Source organism: Cynoglossus semilaevis, chromosome 15, assembly GCF_000523025.1.
Source record: "Cynoglossus semilaevis isolate Cse_v1.0 chromosome 15, Cse_v1.0, whole genome shotgun sequence".
NCBI classification, from domain to species: Eukaryota; Metazoa; Chordata; class Actinopteri; order Pleuronectiformes; family Cynoglossidae; genus Cynoglossus; species Cynoglossus semilaevis.
Genome location: NC_024321.1, coordinates 15,226,513 through 15,249,311, shown reverse-complemented (window position 1 = coordinate 15,249,311; position 22,799 = coordinate 15,226,513). Strand labels below are relative to the sequence as shown.

The 22,799-nt window shown below is 42.5% G+C and overlaps 1 protein-coding gene and 1 long non-coding RNA gene across 2 annotated transcripts in view; one reads left to right on the top strand and one right to left on the bottom strand.

Moving 5' to 3' along the window:
* fgf16 (fibroblast growth factor 16) overlaps window positions 1-5,588 on the bottom strand; it is a 9,109-nt gene extending 3,521 nt beyond the window's left edge. The window contains exons 1-2 of the mRNA XM_008327353.3: window positions 4,824-5,588; window positions 1,954-2,057 (exon numbers count right to left, since the gene is read on the bottom strand). Of these exons, the coding sequence (XP_008325575.1) occupies window positions 1,954-2,057; window positions 4,824-5,127 (408 nt within the window). The 5' untranslated portion in view covers window positions 5,128-5,588. The remainder of the gene's footprint in view (window positions 1-1,953; window positions 2,058-4,823) is intronic.
* LOC107989594 (uncharacterized) overlaps window positions 1-22,799 on the top strand; it is a 47,271-nt gene that overhangs the window by 2,081 nt on the left and 22,391 nt on the right. Inside the window, exon 2 of the long non-coding RNA XR_003051874.1 lies at window positions 1,933-2,062. This is a non-coding gene — a long non-coding RNA (uncharacterized LOC107989594). The remainder of the gene's footprint in view (window positions 1-1,932; window positions 2,063-22,799) is intronic.

The window sequence follows — 22,799 nt, the reverse complement described above, 5'->3', positions numbered from 1 at the left end:
CCCAGCAGCACCACCACCATAATCATTGCCTCCCACTATCACCTCCCCCAGGGCCAAAGCTCCAGGATGCCAGACTGATAGCACGCAGTAACCATATCTGCACTTTTCAACAGATTGGCCGTCCCTAAAAGTAGCCTCTGTTCTGTGTCCGGGGCTGGGGGTGGGAGGGGGGGTGGGAGTCTGAGCTTTGAGGGGCCCTCAGGTAATGCCCTGGGACACCTGATACAGGTAAACCTCACATACCTCCTCTTCATTGTTTTCATCTCTTTCATTTCCCCTCTTTCTTCCCCCCCTGATACCAACCACATATGAGAGACAGTCAGCCAAAAACAGAAAAAAAGAAAAAAAGAAAAAAGAAAATTCCAAAAACACAGATGTTCTGTACAGACTACATTTACTGTGGAAAAAAAAAAAACACAAAATACATTTTTCTACGTTCAGCTCTGCAGTGCACGCTCAGGTCCAGCTGTGCTCAGAGACTCATCCTCAGAGTGGCTCCAAACCATTCTGTCCCCACTTGGGGAAAATATGTAAATATTTCAGCATGTGTTACAACTGGATGCAGGTGTGACTTTACTCTCTGAAAAGCTGTCTTTGCTCCACGACTATTAAAAACATGCAGAAAGGCCTCTTTATTTGTCTTGAATTGATATGGCTGCTGTTGATTTTTGCTCTGTAAATATGACGGCCCTTATTAACGTCTGCGATTTCCAGACTGAGGGAAACTGAAAGCAGCAGTGGAGGGAGATATGACTCTCTCTCTCTCTCTCTCTCTCTCTGTGTGTGTGTGTGTGTTAGTGAAAGGTGGCTGTTTATTTTTTTACATGTTTTGTCTCACTCTGGGTTTCCTATCTGACACTTATGGGAACGTTGACAACAGACTAATCCTCAGATTGCTGCTGCCGGAGCAGACATTTGTTATGAATGGGCTTCTGGACCCAGTTTGTTGTAAACGAAGGAGTGAGAGGAATAACTTTTACAGGATCTGAGCTTTTAAATATTATTTTTATTAATTTTTTAATAATAAAATAAACACACTTTCAGCTGGTCTTCGTCAACCTTTTTTCAAGTTGTAAGGTTTAAAGGTTTTTATGTTGTCTTTGCTTTTCTTTATCTAATGGAACCTTTTTTTTTACCTCTTTTTACCTACCTTCATGGCTAGGCTTGACTTTTTTAGGTTAATTTTATTTATTTTCGTGCTATTTCGCAATGATTAATATATATTTGGCATTTTTACAACAACCTTTCTGGGCCTACTAAAAATATTTTTGATAAACGACCACATGTTTCTACTTTAGTTATTTTTAGACCAAATTATAATCACCATCCTAACCAAAATCCTGGTATTGCTTTTTCTTTTCTTTTTTGGCAGTGTACTGTATATCTACTTCTGGGCTAACCACCAGTTTGTTAGGCTAGTTTAGAGTAATAAATGGGTAAAAAAGGGTAATATTTAATAATTTTGCAGACCGTATCATCCACAATGTTAGCTTGTGGCTAGCACAGCTTCTTTTAGGAAATTTGTGGTTTTAAATTTGAATTTTTCTACCTGTTCTAACTAGTAATACTAACTAATGATTAAGGTTGTGATACTTTTTAGCTTCTTAGTTTGAGACTGGTCACAGACTGGTGTTTCTGGTTATGTTGCAACTGTTTACTGATCCTTAGTTTCTAGTTTTTGTTAAAAAAATTTCTTTTTCACTGTTGTCTTGTAATGAATGTTTGATTAACATTTTACCAATCTGTACTAGAGTTAGTTTGTTTTCTCCTTTTTTTGGCCAATGTTTTCGCTGCTTTTAAACAACTTCTTTAATGACTTCATCATATCTGTGAAACTACTGTCAACTTCTTTGGTGTAACAAACACTTATTAAACCATAACAAGAGGTTTTGTTCTGACTATGGCCCCTGTTCTTCTCTGACCCCGGTACAGGAATGGCGTGGTTTGACTCACCGACCCATAGAGCTCTCCTTTCTCATTCATGCCGAGGTAGAGTCCGGCATCCACCCCTCTGATGCTGACCAGACCCACTGCCAGGCTGATGAACTCCAGGATACCTGAGGTCAATCAAACACACACACACACACGTACACACACACACACACACATACACAAGAATAGGAAGAAATTAGTCCATGTCAGCCTAACAAGTCTTCTCCTCTTCCATGGCCCATCAGTCATGTGCAGTAAATCCATCAGACATTTTTTTCAACTCCTTCTGAAACGTGTCCACTTTCGTCTTCTGTCCCGCTCTGCCTTTTAATCTTTATCATTTGTAATGGGCTCAAAGGAACCCAACATCCTGCTGCTGCTCCACACTTCAGCAGAAAAATAAGCTGATTTAAAGCCCAAAAACAAACATACAGACTGGAATAGAACAGCACCAGGGGAAGATTTCTTTGATTTCTGTCTCTTTTATTGAAGTCTTCCTTACGATCATGTCACCACTCTATCATAATGGGTTGTGGTGTCTATAAATGTGTCATTGGCGATTCCATCTGGCTACTAATACAGACCGAGGAGTGACTTTTACGACGATGGGATGTGGGCAGAGTTGTTTAGTGAACTGCTGACTCGCAGGAAGTCGCTGCAAAGTGAACGTCTACACTTCAAAGTCGAGGAAACAAGAGGTGAAATTAAAAGCCATCGGCTGTTGTGATGCAGGGAGGTTAGTCAGAGAGGATCCAGCTGGCAGCATGCATGCATGCGTTGACTGGCAGAGGCCGTGGCTTGCTGCCACCTGGTCCCCATCTCCTCGACCTCATCCGATGCCAGAGGATGACAGAGAAGATCCCTCTAATTTTTTGCGGGGTGAAGAAGAGTGTGTTTCATATCCCTCTAATCAAAGCCATGTCCTCCCTGCAGCTCTGACAAAGGCCTAAGTGAAGCCAGAGACAAACACGCGGACCACCCATCCCTGTAAACCGGCTTGTTTTGGCTCACGTCTGAACCTTTTAACCGTCCCAGAGTTATTCTGCAGCGGTCACGCTTTCATGTTTCAGACTTGTCCCGCAGCTATCGGCCTGCACCTGTGCAGAGAGATGACTACGTGGAGATGAGGCGCGAGACATGTGCGCGTAATCTGCCCTCTGACCTCATCTGTTTATCGTTCTCCCACGAGCCGCACCTCGCCCCATTGACATTAACGGTACCAAGCCTTCAGAGCGGTGCACACTCTGCTGTGAGGAGAGACACCTGCTCACCGTCTGTCTGTGTGTGTGTGTCTGTGTGTGTGTGCATGACTTTATTAGACCAGGAGGATGACTTTTGGTTTAATTCCAAATTGTGAAAACATTTTAATCTACTGAGGCCATCGTAGCAGCTGCTGACAACTTTATTTTAAACATCAGGATGTGGTTTCAGGATTATGGAGAGAATCAGGATCTGGTACAGGACGGGTTCAGATAAGGCTGTGGGGCTGGTACTGAACCCAGTTAGGAGGAGGTTGAAGTGAGAGATCAAGGTGTGTTCCAGTCTGGACTGGGAGGTGTTTTCTGGAAATGGCAGTCTGTCTGCCCTGGATAGTGATGATTCAGTCCTGTTGCTGTGGCTCTGATTAACATAGGATTTCACCTGTTGTGATGTGCAGCCCAGGTCTGATATGATTGGCTATACATTACATTTTCCCAAGAAAACGCAGGTATCAAGCTCACAGAGAACTGGTCAACCTGTGGCCAGTGTTGGTTTGTCTCCTACATCTGAATGAAGCTACAGATGTAGGGTTTGTCTCCTACATCTGAATGAAGCTGCAGATGGAAGAAAGTAATGATGTCATAAATGAACAGACATCAGGTTCAAAATGGCCATTTAATGTATTTAATGAAGAGCTCTTCCTAAATAATAATAATAAAAAATAATAAAAAAGCTGCCAATTAGAGATTGGAAATTTTTAAAATAATGATCCCACATTTAGGACAAGGTCCAGTATTGGACTATCCATATGTGGTGGACGACACCTGTGATTGACAACAATGTAAAGGAGTGATTTGGCTGTAAAAAAGAAATCAACTAATTCTACATCAAGTAAGAACTTAACTTAACCTTCTGTTGGATAATTATTTTATTACATTTCTCCCAAAATCAATGGAGGATCTTTCTGCTGTTTTCACTTTTGCCTCTGGATGTCTATGTCCATTTTGTTTTAGTACAGATCCATATGTTGTGCACACTTGTTGTCAGCATACAGAGTACTGAGACAAGTGTGTGTGTGTGTGTGTGTTTGTTCTCCTGCCACCAGGTGACAATGACGCACAAATAGATATCCACCAGGGAAATGTGGCAGGAAAAAAAACGTGCCTCAATGAATGTATGTTCTCCCTGTTGGTGATGGACAGAGGTGGAGGTGACAGAGTGTTTTTCTGGGCACCCATATTTTAAAATTCACAGACCTTTGCAACCCACGTCAATAGACATTATTCTTAAACCTCTGGGAAACATGATGCGAGAAAAAAAAATCTCTAGTGACCTACCTGAGGGTCGCGACCCAATCTTTGGGAAACAACGATATAGTGACCCATTCACCAAGGATAACAGGTTATCAATCTTATTTTCATTGGATCACATGGATCCCTCTGAGATGACCCACGGTCGAACACTGGACATGTCAGCTGGAGACATCAACAAACTACCCCTCAAACCGACCCAATTAAACCAGTCACTTTTTATATATTACCACAAGAATTCTAAGAAGAAATATTTGGAAAAATATTAGAAAAAATTCCAGGAAAATTCCAGGAAAATTCCAGAGGAAAACATCTCAAACCACTGATAACTAGGAGTAGTGCTAATGAAATATTATTTCCAACATTTCCACACTGTCTCACCGAATCTGCTGTGGTCCTGCCTTGTCCCATGCACTGTCCCGTTAGGGAATATCTCCAGTTGGAAGCCGGTCCTGCAGTAGAGCTGCCGCCGCCTCAAGATCCCTTTCAGGTGCCCGAAATCCGTGGGCGACCCCCGCTGCAGCCTGCCTTCAATCTGCCCCAGCCGCTCATTCAGCCCCACCGGAGACTCCGCTATGGGCACATTCCCGAGCGCAGGAAAGCTTTGTAAATCCAGGTCTATGGTCCCGAGAAAGCTGCCCACCTCTGCCATGGTGTGCACAGCTGTCAAATTAAGCGACGGCATTGGAAGTGTTCGCGTGAGTCAAAGAGGGAGAAAAGTTCTGCACCAGTCCGGTCCATGCACGCACAGAAAGCCCGGCTCCAGCAATGCGCACCGCGCGCCTCCAAATCCAACGCAGCCGAGCGTCCTCGCACTTTATTTAATCGGCCTGTGCTTTAATCATCAGTTTGATATCTCTGTTCATCAGAAGGACACGTCTCTATTATATACATACTCCCCACGCATTCTCACATTGGATGTTCAAACACAAGCCACGCCTGGCTGGCATCCCTTCTTTTACGCACAGCAGTTTCCTTTACGGAGCGACTTCCAGTCCAACTTTTACCGCCGCTGTCTGCACGTTTCTGTCACTGCTCTCTCTCTCTCTCTCTCTCTCTCTCTCGCTCACTCCCCTCTCCCCCTCTCTCCCTCTCCTGACTTTCAGAGAGAGTGACTGTCTTTTAATAAGTCCAGCTCCAGAAGGATCTCCCCACTGCTGCTGCTGCTGCTGCCGCTGCTGCTGCTGCTGCTGCGCTCCCGACTGCGTTCCCTCGGATGAGGCGAATGTCTGGCAACAGCTTGCGGTGCATTAAAATGCGAGACAGATGCAGGAGCAGAGAGCATCATTGTTGAAACACAAAAAGCAGCTGACACAAAGCCGCAAAGCTACATTTATCATAAACTGTAACAAACCACTCCACCACAAGGGCGATCCATAATTTTTCACTGACTGCCTCATGCTCACACCATGGCCTCCCCTGTGGCAGAAGAAAAGGAAAACCACCAAACAAAGCAAAGTGAGGAGAACCAAAGCAAACCAGGCTCTCAGGTGAGAACCCACCCGACCCCGACCCCTTGGACCCCCCCTAAAAAAATCATCTCAGTAAACATGAATTCTGGGAGAGAAGCAGTCTCACGCAGACGTGTCAGTGCCAACCAGTGCAGCTGAGCATTCTCTCCACCAGCCTGTGTTTGAAGCAGGTGCTTCCCCAGCCCCGTGCACAATGTGCTCCAGCTGTAGCACTTCCAAGATGAAAAAGGGGGGGGGGGATCAGAAATTTGACATTCTGCCCAAACCTTGGAGGAATTTAGATAGAAATATTTCCAGTTGAATTTTTAAAAAATGTTAACTTTTAAGTTTCCTACAACCTCAAGTGATCTGCTGCTGCAAATGCATTGAAAAAAAGACTCCTATATACGTATATTCCATGTCATCATGCAAAGAGGAAACTTTATCTCAGTTTTAGGAGGTCTGTCCAATTATACAGATCAAAGTCAGTCAAAGAGGTTTGGATATTCTGATAAATGAATCTGGCTTCTCTTCCCACGTTGTTGCTGGTATCACTTTATAAATGACTTCATATTTATTCATCCAAAAGAGTGAGATTTGTCAGTGGAAACGCTAAATGTCATTTCTTTGTCTGCCTGACATATAAAGGTTTAAGATCATCACCAAAGCACAGATTTTTTTTTTTTTTTATGACATTCTAGAGAATTTTCCAACCGTTCTGGAAATGAGGTTTGTAACCGGAGTCGTCAAAAAGGTTAAAAAAAATCTCACAATTTTCTCTGGACGCAGAGAAGAAAAGGTATTAAGTACTATAACAATAACAGTGAAGTACAAGAAACGGCTTAAACACATGTGCTTGAATTACTGTCCTGTTTCCACTGATTAACACCTTCACATGTCCACGGCTCGCTCCACCCAAGCCAAAGTCTTTCCACCGATGTCCAACAGTTTGATGTTTCAGGTGCACCGTGAGCCGTGCCACCACATGCACCCAGGAGGGGTAAAAAAAAGACAGAATAGGAGGTGTGTTCGGTGATAAAATATGAAATTTGCATCATCTCTACGCACAATGGCGGAGACGGGTCGCGACATGTCACTGCTCCGGAGACAAAATACAGCTGCTCCGGCGAAGACTTTGTTTTTGCGAAATGAAAACAAACCCCAGCAGTGTTTTAATTAGCTAACTGTTCTGGTGATATCAGTGACAGTGGGAGGGGGCGGCCATGATTACATCAATAACACACTTTGGCTATTAGGCGTATTATTTTAGACCTCCTTTAAGCTGTTTTTGGAAACTCCCATCCTGAGGGCACTCCTCACCTCAGTGCTACTCATCACAGCAGCAGCAGCAGCAGCTTTAGCCGCAGCAGCAGCAGCAGCAGCAGCTTTAGCCGCAGCAGCAGCAGCAGCTTTAGCCGCAGCAGCAGCAGCAGCTTTAGCCGCAGCAGCAGCAGCAGCAGCATTAGCCGCAGCAGCATTAGCCGCAGCAGCAGCAGCAGCTTTAGCCGCAGCAGCAGCAGCAGCAGCATTAGCCGCAGCAGCAGCAGCTTCTCTGTGCAGAGTCGACGGGATTTATGACGGTGACTCAACGGATGGTGATGAATGGTGTGTTAAAATTACCCAAAGTGTGTATGATTGTGTTCGCGCCACTGCCAGGCTTTGATGAAGTTCTCGGCTCCTTGTTTTTTGGCTAATCTATCAACTCTTGCGGTGGCAGTCTAATCTATTTTGAAGCAGATGTGAGTGGCTTTCAGAACTCCTATGACTGGGATACAGTATGATTGACCCTCCAAAGCATGCAGGCCTTTTTTCACTGCTACTAATTATGCCACTATAAATCTTACGGGTGTGTCATGCCGGCATTGAAGTCAGAGGAGGGACAGTGGCTTTCAGCTGGTGCGGGATATGAAAGGTGGTGGGGGTGATGAATGCCCGTGGGCCTCCGCTTGATGAATTGGGCAAGGGGTTGACGAGGAGTCAGGGATGGTCAGGCTTTGTGCGAACAGACACCAGGGCCTCGCTGCAGAAGAGGATGAAAGGAGGATTCGTCTCAGCTAAAGGGTGGAAAGAGAGGGATTAAAGAAACGAGAGAAGAGGAGAAAGACGGACAGAGAGCGAGCAGGAGAAACAGGGTAATAGAAAATTAAAAGGGAACACCCAGTCTTCGTTTCGCCCCCTCCTCGTCGGCGTGGTGTGACTTTCGCCGTGCTCGCACAAATCGGTCCAATCGGCTCGTGAGTGTTAGAAGCGAAATCTAAGAGGTGCTAGGTTTTTTATTTGTTTATTTGCTGGTAGATGTAACAGCTACATCTGTTGCTCTGGTGGGCCATATTTTATAGTTGACACGGCAGATTTATGGAGCCACACACACACACATACATACACACACACACATATGCACACACGGAGTTAAAATGTTCCCATATGCCGAGAACCTGCAGAGGATTTAAAAATGAAGATAATGACCTCAAGTGCATAGCTGCAGCTTTGAAGTTGCTCTCCCATGAGTCACAGCCAGAGAGTCAAAATTGAAAATGAAGTTACACTTGCAGTGGGAATTGGGGGCTAATATGCGCCTCACCTGTTTATTTTCTCGAGACAGACTTCATATGTGTCCTCTCCAGAGGTTTGAGGAAAAAGTCCACTTGGACAAATTCAAGTGTAGACTGAGATGTGCTCCGTTTGACTGTGTCTGCAGAACCACAGTCCATGTTAAAGGCACAGTTCCACAGTTGGGGACCTTTGCCAAACTTTGATGTTTTTTTTATTTTATTTTTACTTTGACTATAAAAAGCAACTTTGATGTTTTTTTTATTTTATTTTGACTTTGACTATAAAAAGCATATAAAAAGTATAAAACTACTGATAATATCAGACATTTACATGGGAGTTCACAGGTGTTTTCCCCGTAACGTCAGTTCTATCTTGTCAACATTTTTTGCAATGTTGCAGCTTTTCTTGGAGTTGAAAAGTATCCACTTGGGTCTATTTTTTTTTATACTTGATCCGGTGGCAGCTCTCCTATCTGGTCATGGATGCCCAGTTTAGTAGATGGCCTCCTGCCGCTCCTGATGGCTCACACATAATCATCAGTTCTAGGATCGGGTTCCTCAAACCCCTCTTAACCTCAGCCAAAGGAGGGCATGAAAAAAAAAACGGAGTCAGTATCAGTGGCTCTGGGCGAAGGAAGCTTGTAGCTTATACTACATGGTTAACAAGGCCACTGAAGAGGTCAAACCCCTGCATCTGCCCACGAGCAGGGCAGAAAGGCAAAGTGCACGGGCCGCGGAGTGTTCCCTCCGAGCAGAGCCACAAACTCGCCCGGTGAAAGGGAAGAGAGAGAGAGAGGAGGAGAGTGGATATCATCTGTTCTTATTTTACCTTTTGTCAAGCAGCATGTGGAAAATGATCTTCACTGTGAGTTATTTGCAGAGCTGGATTCCGTGTTATTTCATTCCCGAGCAGAGACATAACAGAGAGGGTCTCCTCTTTCACGCAGGTGGTCCTTCGGTCTTGTTCAAGGGCGCCGTGTATGCTGGGGAGGGGTTGAGGGGTACGCAGAGGGAGGAGGAGGACGAGGAGGACGAGGAGGGGGAGGAGGGGGGTGGACACAGACAGATGCATGCGAATTTAGGTAATGGTGTAACATTTCAGCGCCTGCTTTCCTTGGCCACCCCATGTAAAGATAGTGTTAATTAATTTGTTTGGTTTGCTTTCAAGCACTAACGAACGGAGCCCTCCAGGTTTTGAGAAGCCACCAGTATGCAAGGAACACAGTCTAAAACCAACATTTGTTGTAGAAATTGCTTGCATATGTTCTGAGGAGGGGGAAAGAGATCCTCGTCATGACACACGAGCGGAGATGTCCCACTACTCTCACTTTTACTGCATAGGTAAACCTTGGTGGGAAACTTCGGCCTGGTCTCCAACATTCTGGTTTAGCAGTTAATTATCCGTACTCCAAACTTGTGGTTTCACTGCTTTCAAAAGACAGCTGACTTAAATATCAACTGGGACCTGCTCTGAACGCTCTGGTTCTTGGGGATAAAATTCCCACTTAGCCGTGATATTATTAGGGTATTGAAGATTTAATGAGACAGTTAGTAACTCTATAGGAGAGAGGGTTTTTTTTTTTTTTTTTACTGTATTGTTCAGTGGCCACTTTTTCGAGGCTTGTCCGTCTTCACTGATTCTAAGAGTCTGTTTCTTGTGACAAAACTGGAGCTAAAGTAGAGAATAAATAATCATCTGAATGTGTTGATGAAATTCTAATAATAATAATAACACTGTAGAACAATACAAATTAAACTATTGTAAAGGATTCATTAAATATATTTAGTTGTCTTTTGTACTTTTTGACAACTGTATCATACTGTACCATACTGTACTGTACCTTACAGTATGTATACTATACATAGAATAAAGTATAAATGTTTTTATTTTACTGCAGTACATAATGGTTCAATGTCCAATTTTAGCCTTTTCTGCACTAACTAAAGTACACAGGATTTTCTTTTGTTTTTGTAAACAAACACAAAATCTTCACTTCCCCATTATTCCTCTGCAGGGGACGCTATAACCACTATTTGAGTGTCCCGGTCCATGTGTACAGATACAAATCTGATCACAAATGTCCCATAAAGAAATCAATACAAAAAATGACATTTAATGTGAATTTTGAATATATCCATTGTTGGGTTTATTCATCCATATGATCTCGACCTGTGAATATCTGCTGTAATGAATGGATGTTTTTTTGGATGCTGCGGTGGAAGCAGTGTAATTAATTGCAGTCTGCTGCTGCTCTCACTATCTGAGCAATGTTCCACCTGTCTTTTCACACCGATGACTGAGGTGCAGAGTAATAAGAGCAATAACAGGCTGACGTGCGCTGCAGGGCTGCGGTCTGCCGTTACAGAGTGTATATGCGTGATCATGATCCTGTCTGATGAGGGAACTGGCCGTCAGAGCGAGACTATTATTCTTACTACAACACAGAGCAGGAATCTACTCTCAAACAGATGTTAGCAGCCCTTTGTAGAGCCTCTGGCTCCGGGCCCAAGTCTACCTATCTGCACAGCTATTTACATGGCAATCCAGCTGCTCAGTCTCTCTCCTTCTTTTCCCCCTGCCTCCTGACAACTGCCTGGCTTTTTCCTTTCACTTTTGCCTCTATCTATACATTCTCATGCCCTCTCTCCCTCTCTCTGCCCCCCCCTTATCCCCCTTTCTCTTGCCTCACTGTTTGAAATTAAATACCCACCCTCGTATAAACTTTGATCAATCAAACATACTAATTTGTTTAGCTGAGGAGACAGTGACATACTGACGCAGGTCCAGTTACACCGACATGAAAAAGCCCAGGCGTCCCATATCTGAGAATATCTCGGTGCTGACGCAAATCTTTAGCCTGCCATTTATATTTAGTCATTCTCTTTTACACAAAGGCCAAATATATCCCAGGACTCTCTACCTGCTCCTCTGACGGATTGTCCCCCTCTGCTCCAGACAGATGTGGGAGGGAAGGAGTTACAACCAGAACTATTCCTGGAATCAGGAGTTTATATTTGCTTCCTCACTAATCTTCTGAAGTGATACAAAATGCTTTGCACTTCTATTTTAGCCACATGGCCTTTGATATGTGCATAGCTGGACTAAGTCCACATTTAAAGCGAGAGTTATTTAAATTGATGTAACTCATCAAGTTGTAGTGGAGTCCTCACAGGGCTGTTGTTGTTGTGGACAGGACCTCCCCGTGACTTTTTTTTTTTTCCTGGATATTCATCTTGAGTGAGTGAAAATTGGAGCGAACTTCACAGAAATAGCACAATTATTTATTGCGGCAGGAATTCAGCTTGGTGTAACTCATTTAAACGTGTAATGGGAACATTCGTTTTCATATATAGCCGCTAACTGCCAACATTATGAAGGGAGTGCTGTCACAGGGCCAAACATATATCAAGTCCGAAGAAAAAAGCTGCCATTTTAACAAGACTTTTTCTTTTTAGTGTTTGGTATAAATCTCGCAGGGAGTGAATAAAATGCGGTATAAATCTCGGACAAGAGAGAGTCAGCAATTTGTACAGTTTGAGGAGCGCGTGTGAACAGTGTCGACAGATTAATCTACTCTTAAAAGAAATACTCCTCACTGCAGTAGTGTTTTCAACAGGATATGATCATGTCGAGATACTCGAGGGAAAACTTCTTTTTCTGTTAAGATATAAGTTAATATATATATATATAGGTTTCATACAAGTGGATTTAAAAAACAAATAATCAAGAGCTTAAATGAGCCACTGTTAAACCTAGAAGTGTAAATGAAAACACAGTCGATCATTTTTTTTAAATGAATTCTAACCAAATATTTCAGATTTACTAAGTTTGCTAAAAGAACTTTTTTTTATATGTATTTCTTGGACAGCTTTATATTGGATGCAGAATAACAGGACATGTTTATACACGACAGTAGGCCCAGTTTAATATGAAACACCATTTTATACCAATTGGCCAACAAACAAACAGCCCTCAAGTGTAGAAAGTAAAGGAGATGAAAGGCCAGTCCACCGGGGCCTGACAATGTCCTGCTCGTCAGCAGAGGGTGCTGATGTTTTCTCCTCTCAGAGTCCTGCCAACTTCTCAGATTGCCTCAAATCATGACATGTCACGCTATGACAAATGGAGATACATGACTTAATTAAAGTGTGGAGTTCAGAGCGAGGTGATGCAGGCTGTCCTTTCGGGTTTTTTTGCCTTCCTGCTCGGACATTCCTCCGTGTCACGATGCTCAGTCCGGCTTTAAGCTGCCTCTCCTGGCGTGATTGGATGAGCTGTTTCTCAGATTCTGCAATCAAGGCTGCCTCGGCTGCTGACGTTGTTCTTCTGCTATTTTTCTCTTTTGTTGTTGTCTAAGTGATCACTCAGACCTGAAATATTAGTGGAGGTAATTTACGGTCCGGAGTGATTTACAATTTCTCACATGAGAATGCTAAAAGTTTGTTTATCAATTAAAAGGAGCTCTCGTCTCACGCATGCTCACTGGTATTAAACAGTTCCTCAACCAGATAAGTTCTACATGTCCAAAAGTAAACTTTGATAAACAGGTGACGTTAAGACCGGCTAACAGTGGGTTCATTGTTGTTGATGATTTATGACGGGAGGTAAAAATGAAGAGGAAAGCAGAGAAAGATGGTTGTGTTTTTTTTTTTTTTGTCTTCAGTCTTCACCGTCTCTGTCTTTGATGTCATGGTTGTTTGAGTGAGCTAGTGTCTCTGCTGTAAGAGACAAAGCTGGGGGCCGAGACAGGTGTACTGCGTTCATGACATCCTGATGGAGACGACCGAGGGCCAACATGTTGTTCTGGACATGCTGGAAGTATTTGTTAACAGATGGAGACGTTTTCTGGCAAACGTGACCTCACTTTGTGCAGAGGAGAGAGAGAGAGAGAGAGAGAGAGAGAGAGAAGGGAACATCTAATTTCCAACGGCACGAAGGAGAGGGAAAGTATAAGAAAAGAGTTTTTCATTATTACAGTTAAAAAGAATGCATTAGAGCAGGAGGAGACTTTGTTTATTCCCAGGTTTTGTCCATAACGTCCAGCTGCAAATTGTCCAAAACCACAAGCAGGTTAAGAACTTTCCCTCAGGAAACCTTTGGGCTTCTCTGTCATATTTTTTGTTTTTTTTTTGAAGAATGTCTTGGTCACATATGTTGCTCCCCTTGTCTGTTGTTCTATCTGTGTTTGTATCACGGCTTTATTTCTCTTGAAAGGTCATGCAGCTCCAGCTGGCATCAATATGGCAGGGCTTTTTTTTTTTTTTTCTCTGTCTGGTCCAGCGCTGGAAAGTTATATTCATAGAGCTAATCAGTTTAAAAGATAATGAAAACAGAGATTGTTTACAGAGATTAGGTCCTTGGAAATGGAGTAATCAGTGCTTTCTAAAAGGGCACTGACAGCGGCGGGCTGGATTACTGTCTGTAGAAACGGAGCAACGCCGCCCTAATTCTCCATCTCTAACAAGCTCTGCGAGCCCTGATGTCATCACAGATAGAAGATAGAGTACCTTATCCTCCTCTCCTCTCCGTTTTGCTCCTCTTTGCGGGAATGAAATGACTCAACGTGTAACAGACGGGGCACCTGTCAGCCAGATGTGTTTGAGTAATGAACGGAGTATAGGATGAAGTAAGCGTTTTGACAAAAATGTCAGGAGAAAAATTAATCACGGCCTTAATTCCTCCTCAGCCCCGTTGTTTGGTGCGCTGTGTGATTAACGTGGCACTGGGTTGATTTATTTCATGGCAGAGATGCTGGATTATTTTGGAGGCTTTACGCACGCTCTCCAACAACACCGGCGTCTGACACTTACATAAGCATATGGACCGTGTACCTATTTTGACATGAACCCCACTGACCAGAGACCGACTCAGGGTTTTTTTTTCTCTCCCCCCCCTCTCAGGGTGGGATTTCATTTATGTGGCTCAAATAGTGTTGTTTTGTTGGCCAGGCCATTCGATCCCGTTCCAATTTTATTGATTGGACAGAGACACACGGGGCCCCATTTTAATTGGGGAGGGGTTCCCTCATAAGAGCTCACCCCAGTAAAGCCATGAAAGTAATTAGGGGTACATATGTTTAGGATTTGGACTTACAGTGGATTGCCCTCCTCAACAGCCAAACACATCTTGCACCCTTGCACTAACTGGGCATGCAGTGCGAGTACATGTGTAGCAACATGTCTTCTGACAGAAATACAAAAAAAAAAAAAAAAAGAGAGAGATCTTGGAGAAAGATAGATGCAGGGTCTGCGTCCAACAGTGAGAAGATACTGAGTCTGACGTTGCCAAGATACAAGGTAAAGCAGCTCAGTTTGGCTCAACATTTAAGGCTTTGGAATTTCTGGTGTTCTTTTCCCGAAAAAAGGGGCCAAATGTTTGCAATTTTTTAAAACCCCCATCGCAATAATTCTTTCACCAATATCTTTACGATTATCTGTGCAAATCTACAAATATGTATTTGGGAACAGACCAGCAGAACTCACTGTGTTTCTTCGGTGTCTTTTTTTGCCCCGTGACTAATCACGAGGCGAAGGTTTCCTGGAGCAAAGAGGATGGGTGTGAATCTTTTGTCTCAGTCTGAGTCCACTCTTGGCCACATCACACTGTCAGCTGAGGCTAACCCCCGGCCCTCCGCCTCTGACCAATGACTCTGGCATCCTCCGTTCTGGCACAGTGAGCTCCCTCGGGGATCTTTATTCTGATCAGAATACAGGGCAGAAACCTCCTATTAAGTCCCACAATAAAGTCAAACCGTGATGCTGTGAGCCGTGCTGGAGAAGTGAGGCGACGGACCACCATAAAAATGCCATTTATCTTTGTGGATCCCACTTTTACTGACATTTATGATGTCTTTCCGATCTCACACAGAAAGAAAGAAACCTGAGTTTCCAGTCGAAGCTGCTTCTATTATGTTTTCAACCTTTCTCTCTCCCTCTCTCTCTCTCTCTCTCTCTTCGGTGAAACTCTGCATGTATTTCATTGCCATCCATTAGTATAATGCAGTGCTGTTTGATTGTGAAGGAGACCCTGACAGTGTACTTGACAAACAGTGGGCTGATCCATTTCCTTCCCAAAGGAGAGTGACAGGGGGCAGCCTTTGCAGCCAGCGGCCCCACTGTGCGCCTATACGAGCTGAGAGATGGGTGGTCTGTCCATCAACGGCAGATTTGGGCTTAGGCCTGAGAAAAGCAGCTCACCCGTATCAGTTTCAAAGAGTGAAACCCAAAGCGCCGGCCACTCGGCCTGCTGCAGCCTTACATGCACAAAGACACCTGTTGTTCGACTCTCATGCAAAGGCTTAATCAATCTAGGTGTTTGCAGCCAAACAAATACAAATGCCATTTTGTATTCGCTTTTGTTGAGTTGCCTCCGTTTAAAAAGGAAAAATAAAAAAAATAAAAAAGAGGCCTGTACATTTGTTTTGCTCTTGGCCGGTCAAAGCGGCCGACTGCCATAATTCTGATTAAACACAATATTTTTAAACATCAGGCCTCGGGCCCTGCAGTGTTGGGAGTCAATTCGAACCAGATAGGATTTTCCACTTGCCTTAAACCTGTGGTAAGAATGAGACAATCATACAGCTGTTGACCAGTGTTGTTTGTAGTAAGACAATGGCTTTTCAGGCCAGCAGGACACACATGGGTAAATTCTCTGACTCTTTAAACTTAAATGGAATGTTTGTCAGCAAGCTGAAAAAAGTCTTCTGTTTTAGACTTGGACTCGAACTCTGCTGATTAAACTCAAAGTCAAAGCTTTGGTGATAACGTTCCAACAATGTCTCCAACATTCACTTGAACGAAAAAGTGATCTTGGTGTCAACACTGACTTTATGACTACTTCATGGCCCGTCATCTTCTGTTTTCCTCTATTGACTTTTTTGGACTTATATTGAAGATCTGTTCTAAATCTGAATTTTTTATATGTATTATATTTATTCATACAACATGTTGAATTTTTTAAAATATATTTTCACTAATATTTTGATGAATATCTGATTGTTTTGTACTTTCTACTATTTCATGGTGATTTTGATTTTTATATATTTGTATAACCAGGGTTACGCCTGCCTCTGTTTGGGAACCACTGTTGTAGAGACGAAACAACAATGGAGAGTGTGCTCTAAAAAAAAAAAAAAAAAAAAAAATCATCTGTCTGCAGAAAGTAACCTTTTTGCTAAGGATAAATTAAAAGAAAGTTAACAGAAACGAGCCTTTGTTTCCAAACTCGTATGAAATGACTTTGTCAGAATCAAGGTTATTGTTCTTGTAACATGGTAAGAAGTGCGTTTCAGAGTCGGCACACGAGGCCAAGATGAGATGAAGTTTGCTTGTTGCTGCGGCGGCGCAGACTGTGTGCAGCTCGGTTCATGGCTACTTGTCCATTTACTTGTTACAAAAAATGACATGCCCTGCAATTTCATTGATTATTTTTGGACAACGCTGGCTGATTGTGTTTCTCCTCAGGGGAACGGCAGACAGGCGTCGTCAGGCTTGAAGGCCAGAAATAATTTTTTATTTAACAGCGCGGGAACAAATGGAGCACAAATTTAATACAGTTTGAAATTAAAGCCAAACTGCACTTACAAGCGAATGTTTGGTGAATTTGGCAGATGAGCAATTTGTCAAGCAGTTGGAAAATGATTTTTGTCTTGGATAAAAAAAATAACTTTTGATGTCAGGAGGAGGAGACTTTAACGCACAGTTAAATGTGTGAGCTGCAGGTCCAAATCGCTCTCTTCTTCTTCTGACAAAAGCCGTGGAAATATGTAGACACTTGAAAAGTGTGAAGGATAAAGGCGGAACGAAAAGAATAAAGGCGGAACGAAAAATCCCGAGGTGTTCGTTTATATTACCAAATCCTAATTTCACTCCTGCCAGCTCTGCGCCTGATGCTATTTAATCCACTGGTTACACAGTGGACAATTATGAGGTAGTAAAGATTGCCGAGGAAAGATGGGATTGGTTTCTACTTAAGTCGTTCCAGCGGAGGGGGGCAGATATGAATAGCTGTGGTAATTTGATGAAGCGCCACTGCTCTTTGGGAGAACACAGTGAGAGGAGGCTTTGTTTGTGTGCCAGAGGATTTATGGAGTCAAACACACATTTTCATTTCCTTGTTTGAGTGGATGTGTGCAGGATTAGAGGAGGGGAAAAATGTGGGCAAAGATAAAAGTGCTTATCAGACGCACGGAGGTGAGACAAAAGGCTCTTTGCTTTACCTGGCGATCGTGTTGACGATTTTTCCATTTCTTTTGAATGGGAACGTTTTGAAGAGTCTTTCAACGGCAGTGTTTAATCCGAGAGTTTGAGAGTGGAAACGAAACCAAGTCGTCGGAAGTTAAACAACAAGAGGTTTTCAATTGGAAAGTCTAATTAATTAACTCATGTATTTCAGATGTACTAGTGTTAAATGAATTAATAAACCTCATTGTAGTGTCCTGGGGGGAAGTCTGTGCTTCATATATTTTATCTCAGATTTAATGTTTCAACATTCTCAGATTTGGGTGGAGCATCTACTTTGCTGCGTCTACCGGGCCACGTTTGGAGACTCCTTTGATACCAAACCCTGAATCATAAACCTGCTCCCAGTTAACCTGCTAATTGAGGAGCTCTTTTCAGTCTTCCCCATCTCTCGAAACCTGCTCCCAGTTAACCTGCTAATTTTCAGTCTTCCCCATCTCTCTGGGTTGTCCTGCAGTAATCCCTTTTCTAAACCTGTTTATTCCAGCCCTAATAGAATTGAAATTGTCAGTGAAAGCACTAAAACGTTGTCTCAGTCCTTTTGCCTCTTAAGGACAATTTCAAGGGAATTACCAAGCCACAGATTCAAGACAGATTTTTATCACATTGTTGGAAGCGCACTAGCTTTTCTGACAATGTGGTTTCGTACAAATACAAGACAAACAGATAGTAGTTTGGTTTCCAAACTAAAGCAGTAAATCTTACTCTCTTTCTTCTACTTGTTTCAATTTGTAGTCTGATGGGAATAATATCATGTAGGGGGAAGAAAAAATGGTTTTTATTCTCAGGGATCAGCACATCAGCTCCACTTGTGGTTTGACTGTTCAGCACATTTTTCCCTTCACACACGGCGTTGACATTTTTAAGGATAAAACAATTAAAATACACATGTTAAGTAGCGTCATCAGTCCGTTAATATACTATAGCTTCATCTGGTTCCAGCTCTGGTTCTGAACCGACTGGGCTGTTGACTTTGGTTCAGTCCTAGTGTTCGTCCACATTCTTAGTATTTCTTAAAATTGTCAAACGACTGAAGTATGTCCTGACAGATGTGTGTTTTCAGTTGGACTATTAAGTCCTGGACGCCTGATTTAAACATCTCCCCGGCCCATTCTCCCTGCTTAAAGGACTCTTGTTCACATCTTTAGTCTATTTTACAATCCAGGGTTGGAATCAAACCGTGGCTCCACATGCAGTGTGCGGTTTCTGGCTGCACAGGGTCAAATTTGTCAGTGGGAAAAAACAGCAGCCAGTTGTTCTTTGAACAACGCCTCGCACTTTGTTTTAAAGCACAATTCTTGGTGTGTGTGTGTGTGTGTTTGTGTTTGTGTTTGTGTGGATATTATAATGATTCTTTCCCACCAAAACCAGAAAAGGAAGAGTTTACTTGTTTGAATAATTTGTATTTAATTCATTTTTGGATTTAAACTTTAACATAGTGCAGGGTTAATATTATGAACAAGTCATTAGTGCAGAACTAAAGAGAACAGGATTTTCTTTTCCAGAAAAAACAAAACAAAACCCTGTTTATCTAGAACAGGATAATGTTTGATGTTTGACAAACCAGGAGATTTTTAATGACAACAGGGGAAAAAAACCCTCTGTTTATCTAGAACAGGATAATGGAGATGGAGATGTTTAATGACAACAGGAAAATATAAATATTTTTTAAATGCTAGTGAGATGCTTCATCAGTAGCGTCATTAGCTAACTCTGAGGGATTTTTGGTTAAGAAAAACATTTAAGCGTTTTAAGTTTTTTACAGGTTACTTTGTTTTTCACTTGTCTAATTATTAGCAATCTATTTTGGTATCTTAAAGTTATTTTTTTAGGGCTACATTTTAGCCTTTTAATATCAAGAAAAATGTGGAGTTGTTGTCCAAAACATTGCAAAGATTCTGTTTAAATAATACAACAAAGTCATCAGGATATAGTGATAAGAATATTGACCGCAGAGACATTTCCGAGTGCTGTGTTTGTCATGGTTTTGTGATTGTTTTGCGCGTGAGACCCAAGCGAGGTTATTAATCACTGCAGCCTCTCAGCTCCAGTAAAGACAACAGCTGCATTTCATAGAGGACTTAGAGACTGCTTTACGTACGAGGAGAGTGACAGAAATAGAGGTTGGTACTTCAGGGCGATGGTTACTCACAGATTGGCATTTGATCAGAGGGCTGGAGTGACTGGAAGGTAGATTGAAAGTTATTTCACGTCTTCTATTAAACTGAACCTGTTTCCCACTCTGTTTCAGAGCCCAGACTACTGGTGCGGTGCAGTAATAACACTGCTGGGCTTCTATATATAGAATGATTCTATATGTTGGCAGCTGCACTGACCGTTGATTTGATCAGTCTCATGTGTCCTGAAACCCAGCTGAGTTTTTCACAAGATCTTTCAGTGGGTTATTTTGTTCCTCATGGTTGAATACAGAGCTGCATATGTACACAACGGGCCCACGGTGTAGTATTTTAGGGCAAAAAATAAAATATAAAATGGATAAATTTGCTAGAATTGAACCCTATACTAGTACAGTTGACAGCTGCAGGAGTCGTGGAGTGACCGGCAGCTCATCGTTACTGGTACTGGTACAGGTATCAGGCCAGATACACAAAGAAATGGTACTGGTACAGGTATCAGGCCAGATACTTACACATACTTATACTCTTACTCAAAGAAATTACTTTTTTATTTCAAGTTTTATTGATATATTTTCTAATTTGATAATAATTTGAAACCTTTTTTCTTTTTATAATACAGAAAAATGTGTCTTCATTTGGATTGAAATTTTGAATTTCTGTTGAAGAGAAGAAAATACTGTAATACTAGCCGTTAGCATATTACTGCTAGGTGTCTCCACAGTCCTGGTATCCCACAGAACTGGGCCACCTGTGTAACCCTGCGCCCCAGTTCACTGGATTCTTATCGATGATGCTAGTACAACAATACAAATACTCTTATTGGTTTGTATTTTAGCAAGTGAAATCGAGATGACCCCAATAATAATAATAATAATAATAATAATAATAATAATAATAATAATAATAATAATAATAATAATAAATCTAATTTTCAGTCAGACCTGCAGCGACTTTTTTTTTCCTTTTTAGTCGTTAAACAAAGAAATACTTCTCACAGTCAGACTCATGTCACTCTCTGTTTGAGGGATTCAGTTCACTGCACCAAACGTAAAGTATCGTGAGTGTCTTCAACATGTCGTGGGCCTGGTGGAGGAAATAGGCCTGGTGTGTGTGTGTGTGTGTGTGTGTTTGTAATGTAAGTGCATTTACATCTGCTGATTTCTGTATGAGAATGATGAGAAAGAACACACACAGCGGCAGCTTCTTTGGAATATCTGAGCGTAACCTTTGAAGTGACTTGGGACAGTAGTTCATATATCTGGCAATGGTTTTGTCAGGTGGACGGCCGTCCATAAACACATTCCAGAGGCCCAGACTTAAGCCATTTTCCAGAGGAGGTGGAGAGTCCTCGGTGTTAAAATCACAAGCTTGTTTAGGTTTTGACAAGTGATGGCTGCGTTATGAAACTTTACATCTCTGACCCCGCTGTCTGGAAATGCCCACGTGGACATATGGATTTTTCATTGTCCTCACAAAGCCTGTCCATTGTCTGTCTCCTCCTTCTGTGTCTTAATCAGAGACGCCAACACTGGTCTGTGAATGCACCTGGCCCATGAGCTTTCACTCATATGTTCTCCACATTGGAATCTTTGAAAGGTTGATGAAAAGTGAAACAGAGAGGTCAGTGGGGTGCACTGTGATGCAACGCTAGGACTACAGTCCCATTAGGAGACCAGTGAGAAAGGACACAGTACAAATTAGGAGACCAGTGAGAAAGGACACAGTATTTTTTACTGTTTACAAAGAACCTCATGAATGGGTGTTTTAATACCTGCTCTAATAATGCAGAGCTGTTGCTATTTACTTGAGCTGTACACCTCGAACATGGTTCAAATTTATGTCCCCTTCGTAAAACAAAAGATCAACTTTTTAACTTTATTTTTTTTTTTAACTTTATTGTCAATTTTAAACCAATGAGGTTTAAAATTTTAGGGCACAACAGTTAGCCCGTCCCAGAGCTTGTAATCTTAAGCTTCTTCGACCTCCGTTTTCATCTTTTATTGGATGATCCCTTTCCAAGACCTGAAGGTGAACTGAAGCCAATGCCAACAGTCATTGGGCGAGAATGCGTTGAACCCTGGACAGTTCACCCCAAAAAAACTACACACAAAAACACCAGGAATTGAACCAGTCCTCTTACTGTAAGGCAAGAACACTAGACACTTTTCCATCATGAGACCTTCTTCTAAATGTTCTCCCTAATTGTTATTTACTGATTATTCACCAGTAGAGGGCTCTGGGTTTGACACCACCTGGTCACCAAATTTCATAGGTTTGATTATGTCCGGTGTAAAGATTCTGCCAAGTCACGGTGCTGTGGAAACACCTGATATAAGTGAGAAGGCTGGGTGGGTAGAATCTCTTCTGTGTGAATAAACACAACCACTGATTTCAGCGTGACATTTCAAAATTATTTTTAAACAATTTTGTGCCTTAAAAACATTGGCTAAAACGTTCAATATCTTTGGAAAACTTCTCTGGGAATGACCTACTGATGAATTAATGCTAAGTTATTTGTAGCAGATCAGCTGAGCCGAGGGCGAGGGTTGGTTCTAAAAGCGTCTCCGACTTTTGGTCTGTGTCTTTGCTCCTGTGTAAGGGCACAGACTCGGAGTGTTTCAGCCCAGTCATGACTCTAACAGATGTGGTGCTCTCTGTTCCCCGTCCAGCCTGTGATGGCAGTCATTCAGTTATTCCCTGTCAGAGGTTCAGCTCAGGGAGTACAGACTCTGGCTTTGTCTGTGCCCTCTCCAGACTCTACTCTTGACTCTGACAGCATGGACGAATACGGGGTAAAAACAACCAGCTGCGTATGATGTCCCAAACTGATAAGAAATATCTGTTTCCTTTGAGGGATTCTCTATTAGGCCAGTGGTGTGAATTTAACTTTTTAATTCTGCGAGGCCAAGGCTGGAATAAATGAAGGGTTATCTATAGCCCCTTAATCAAAACCACCTTGAACTTCTCCCCCTCACC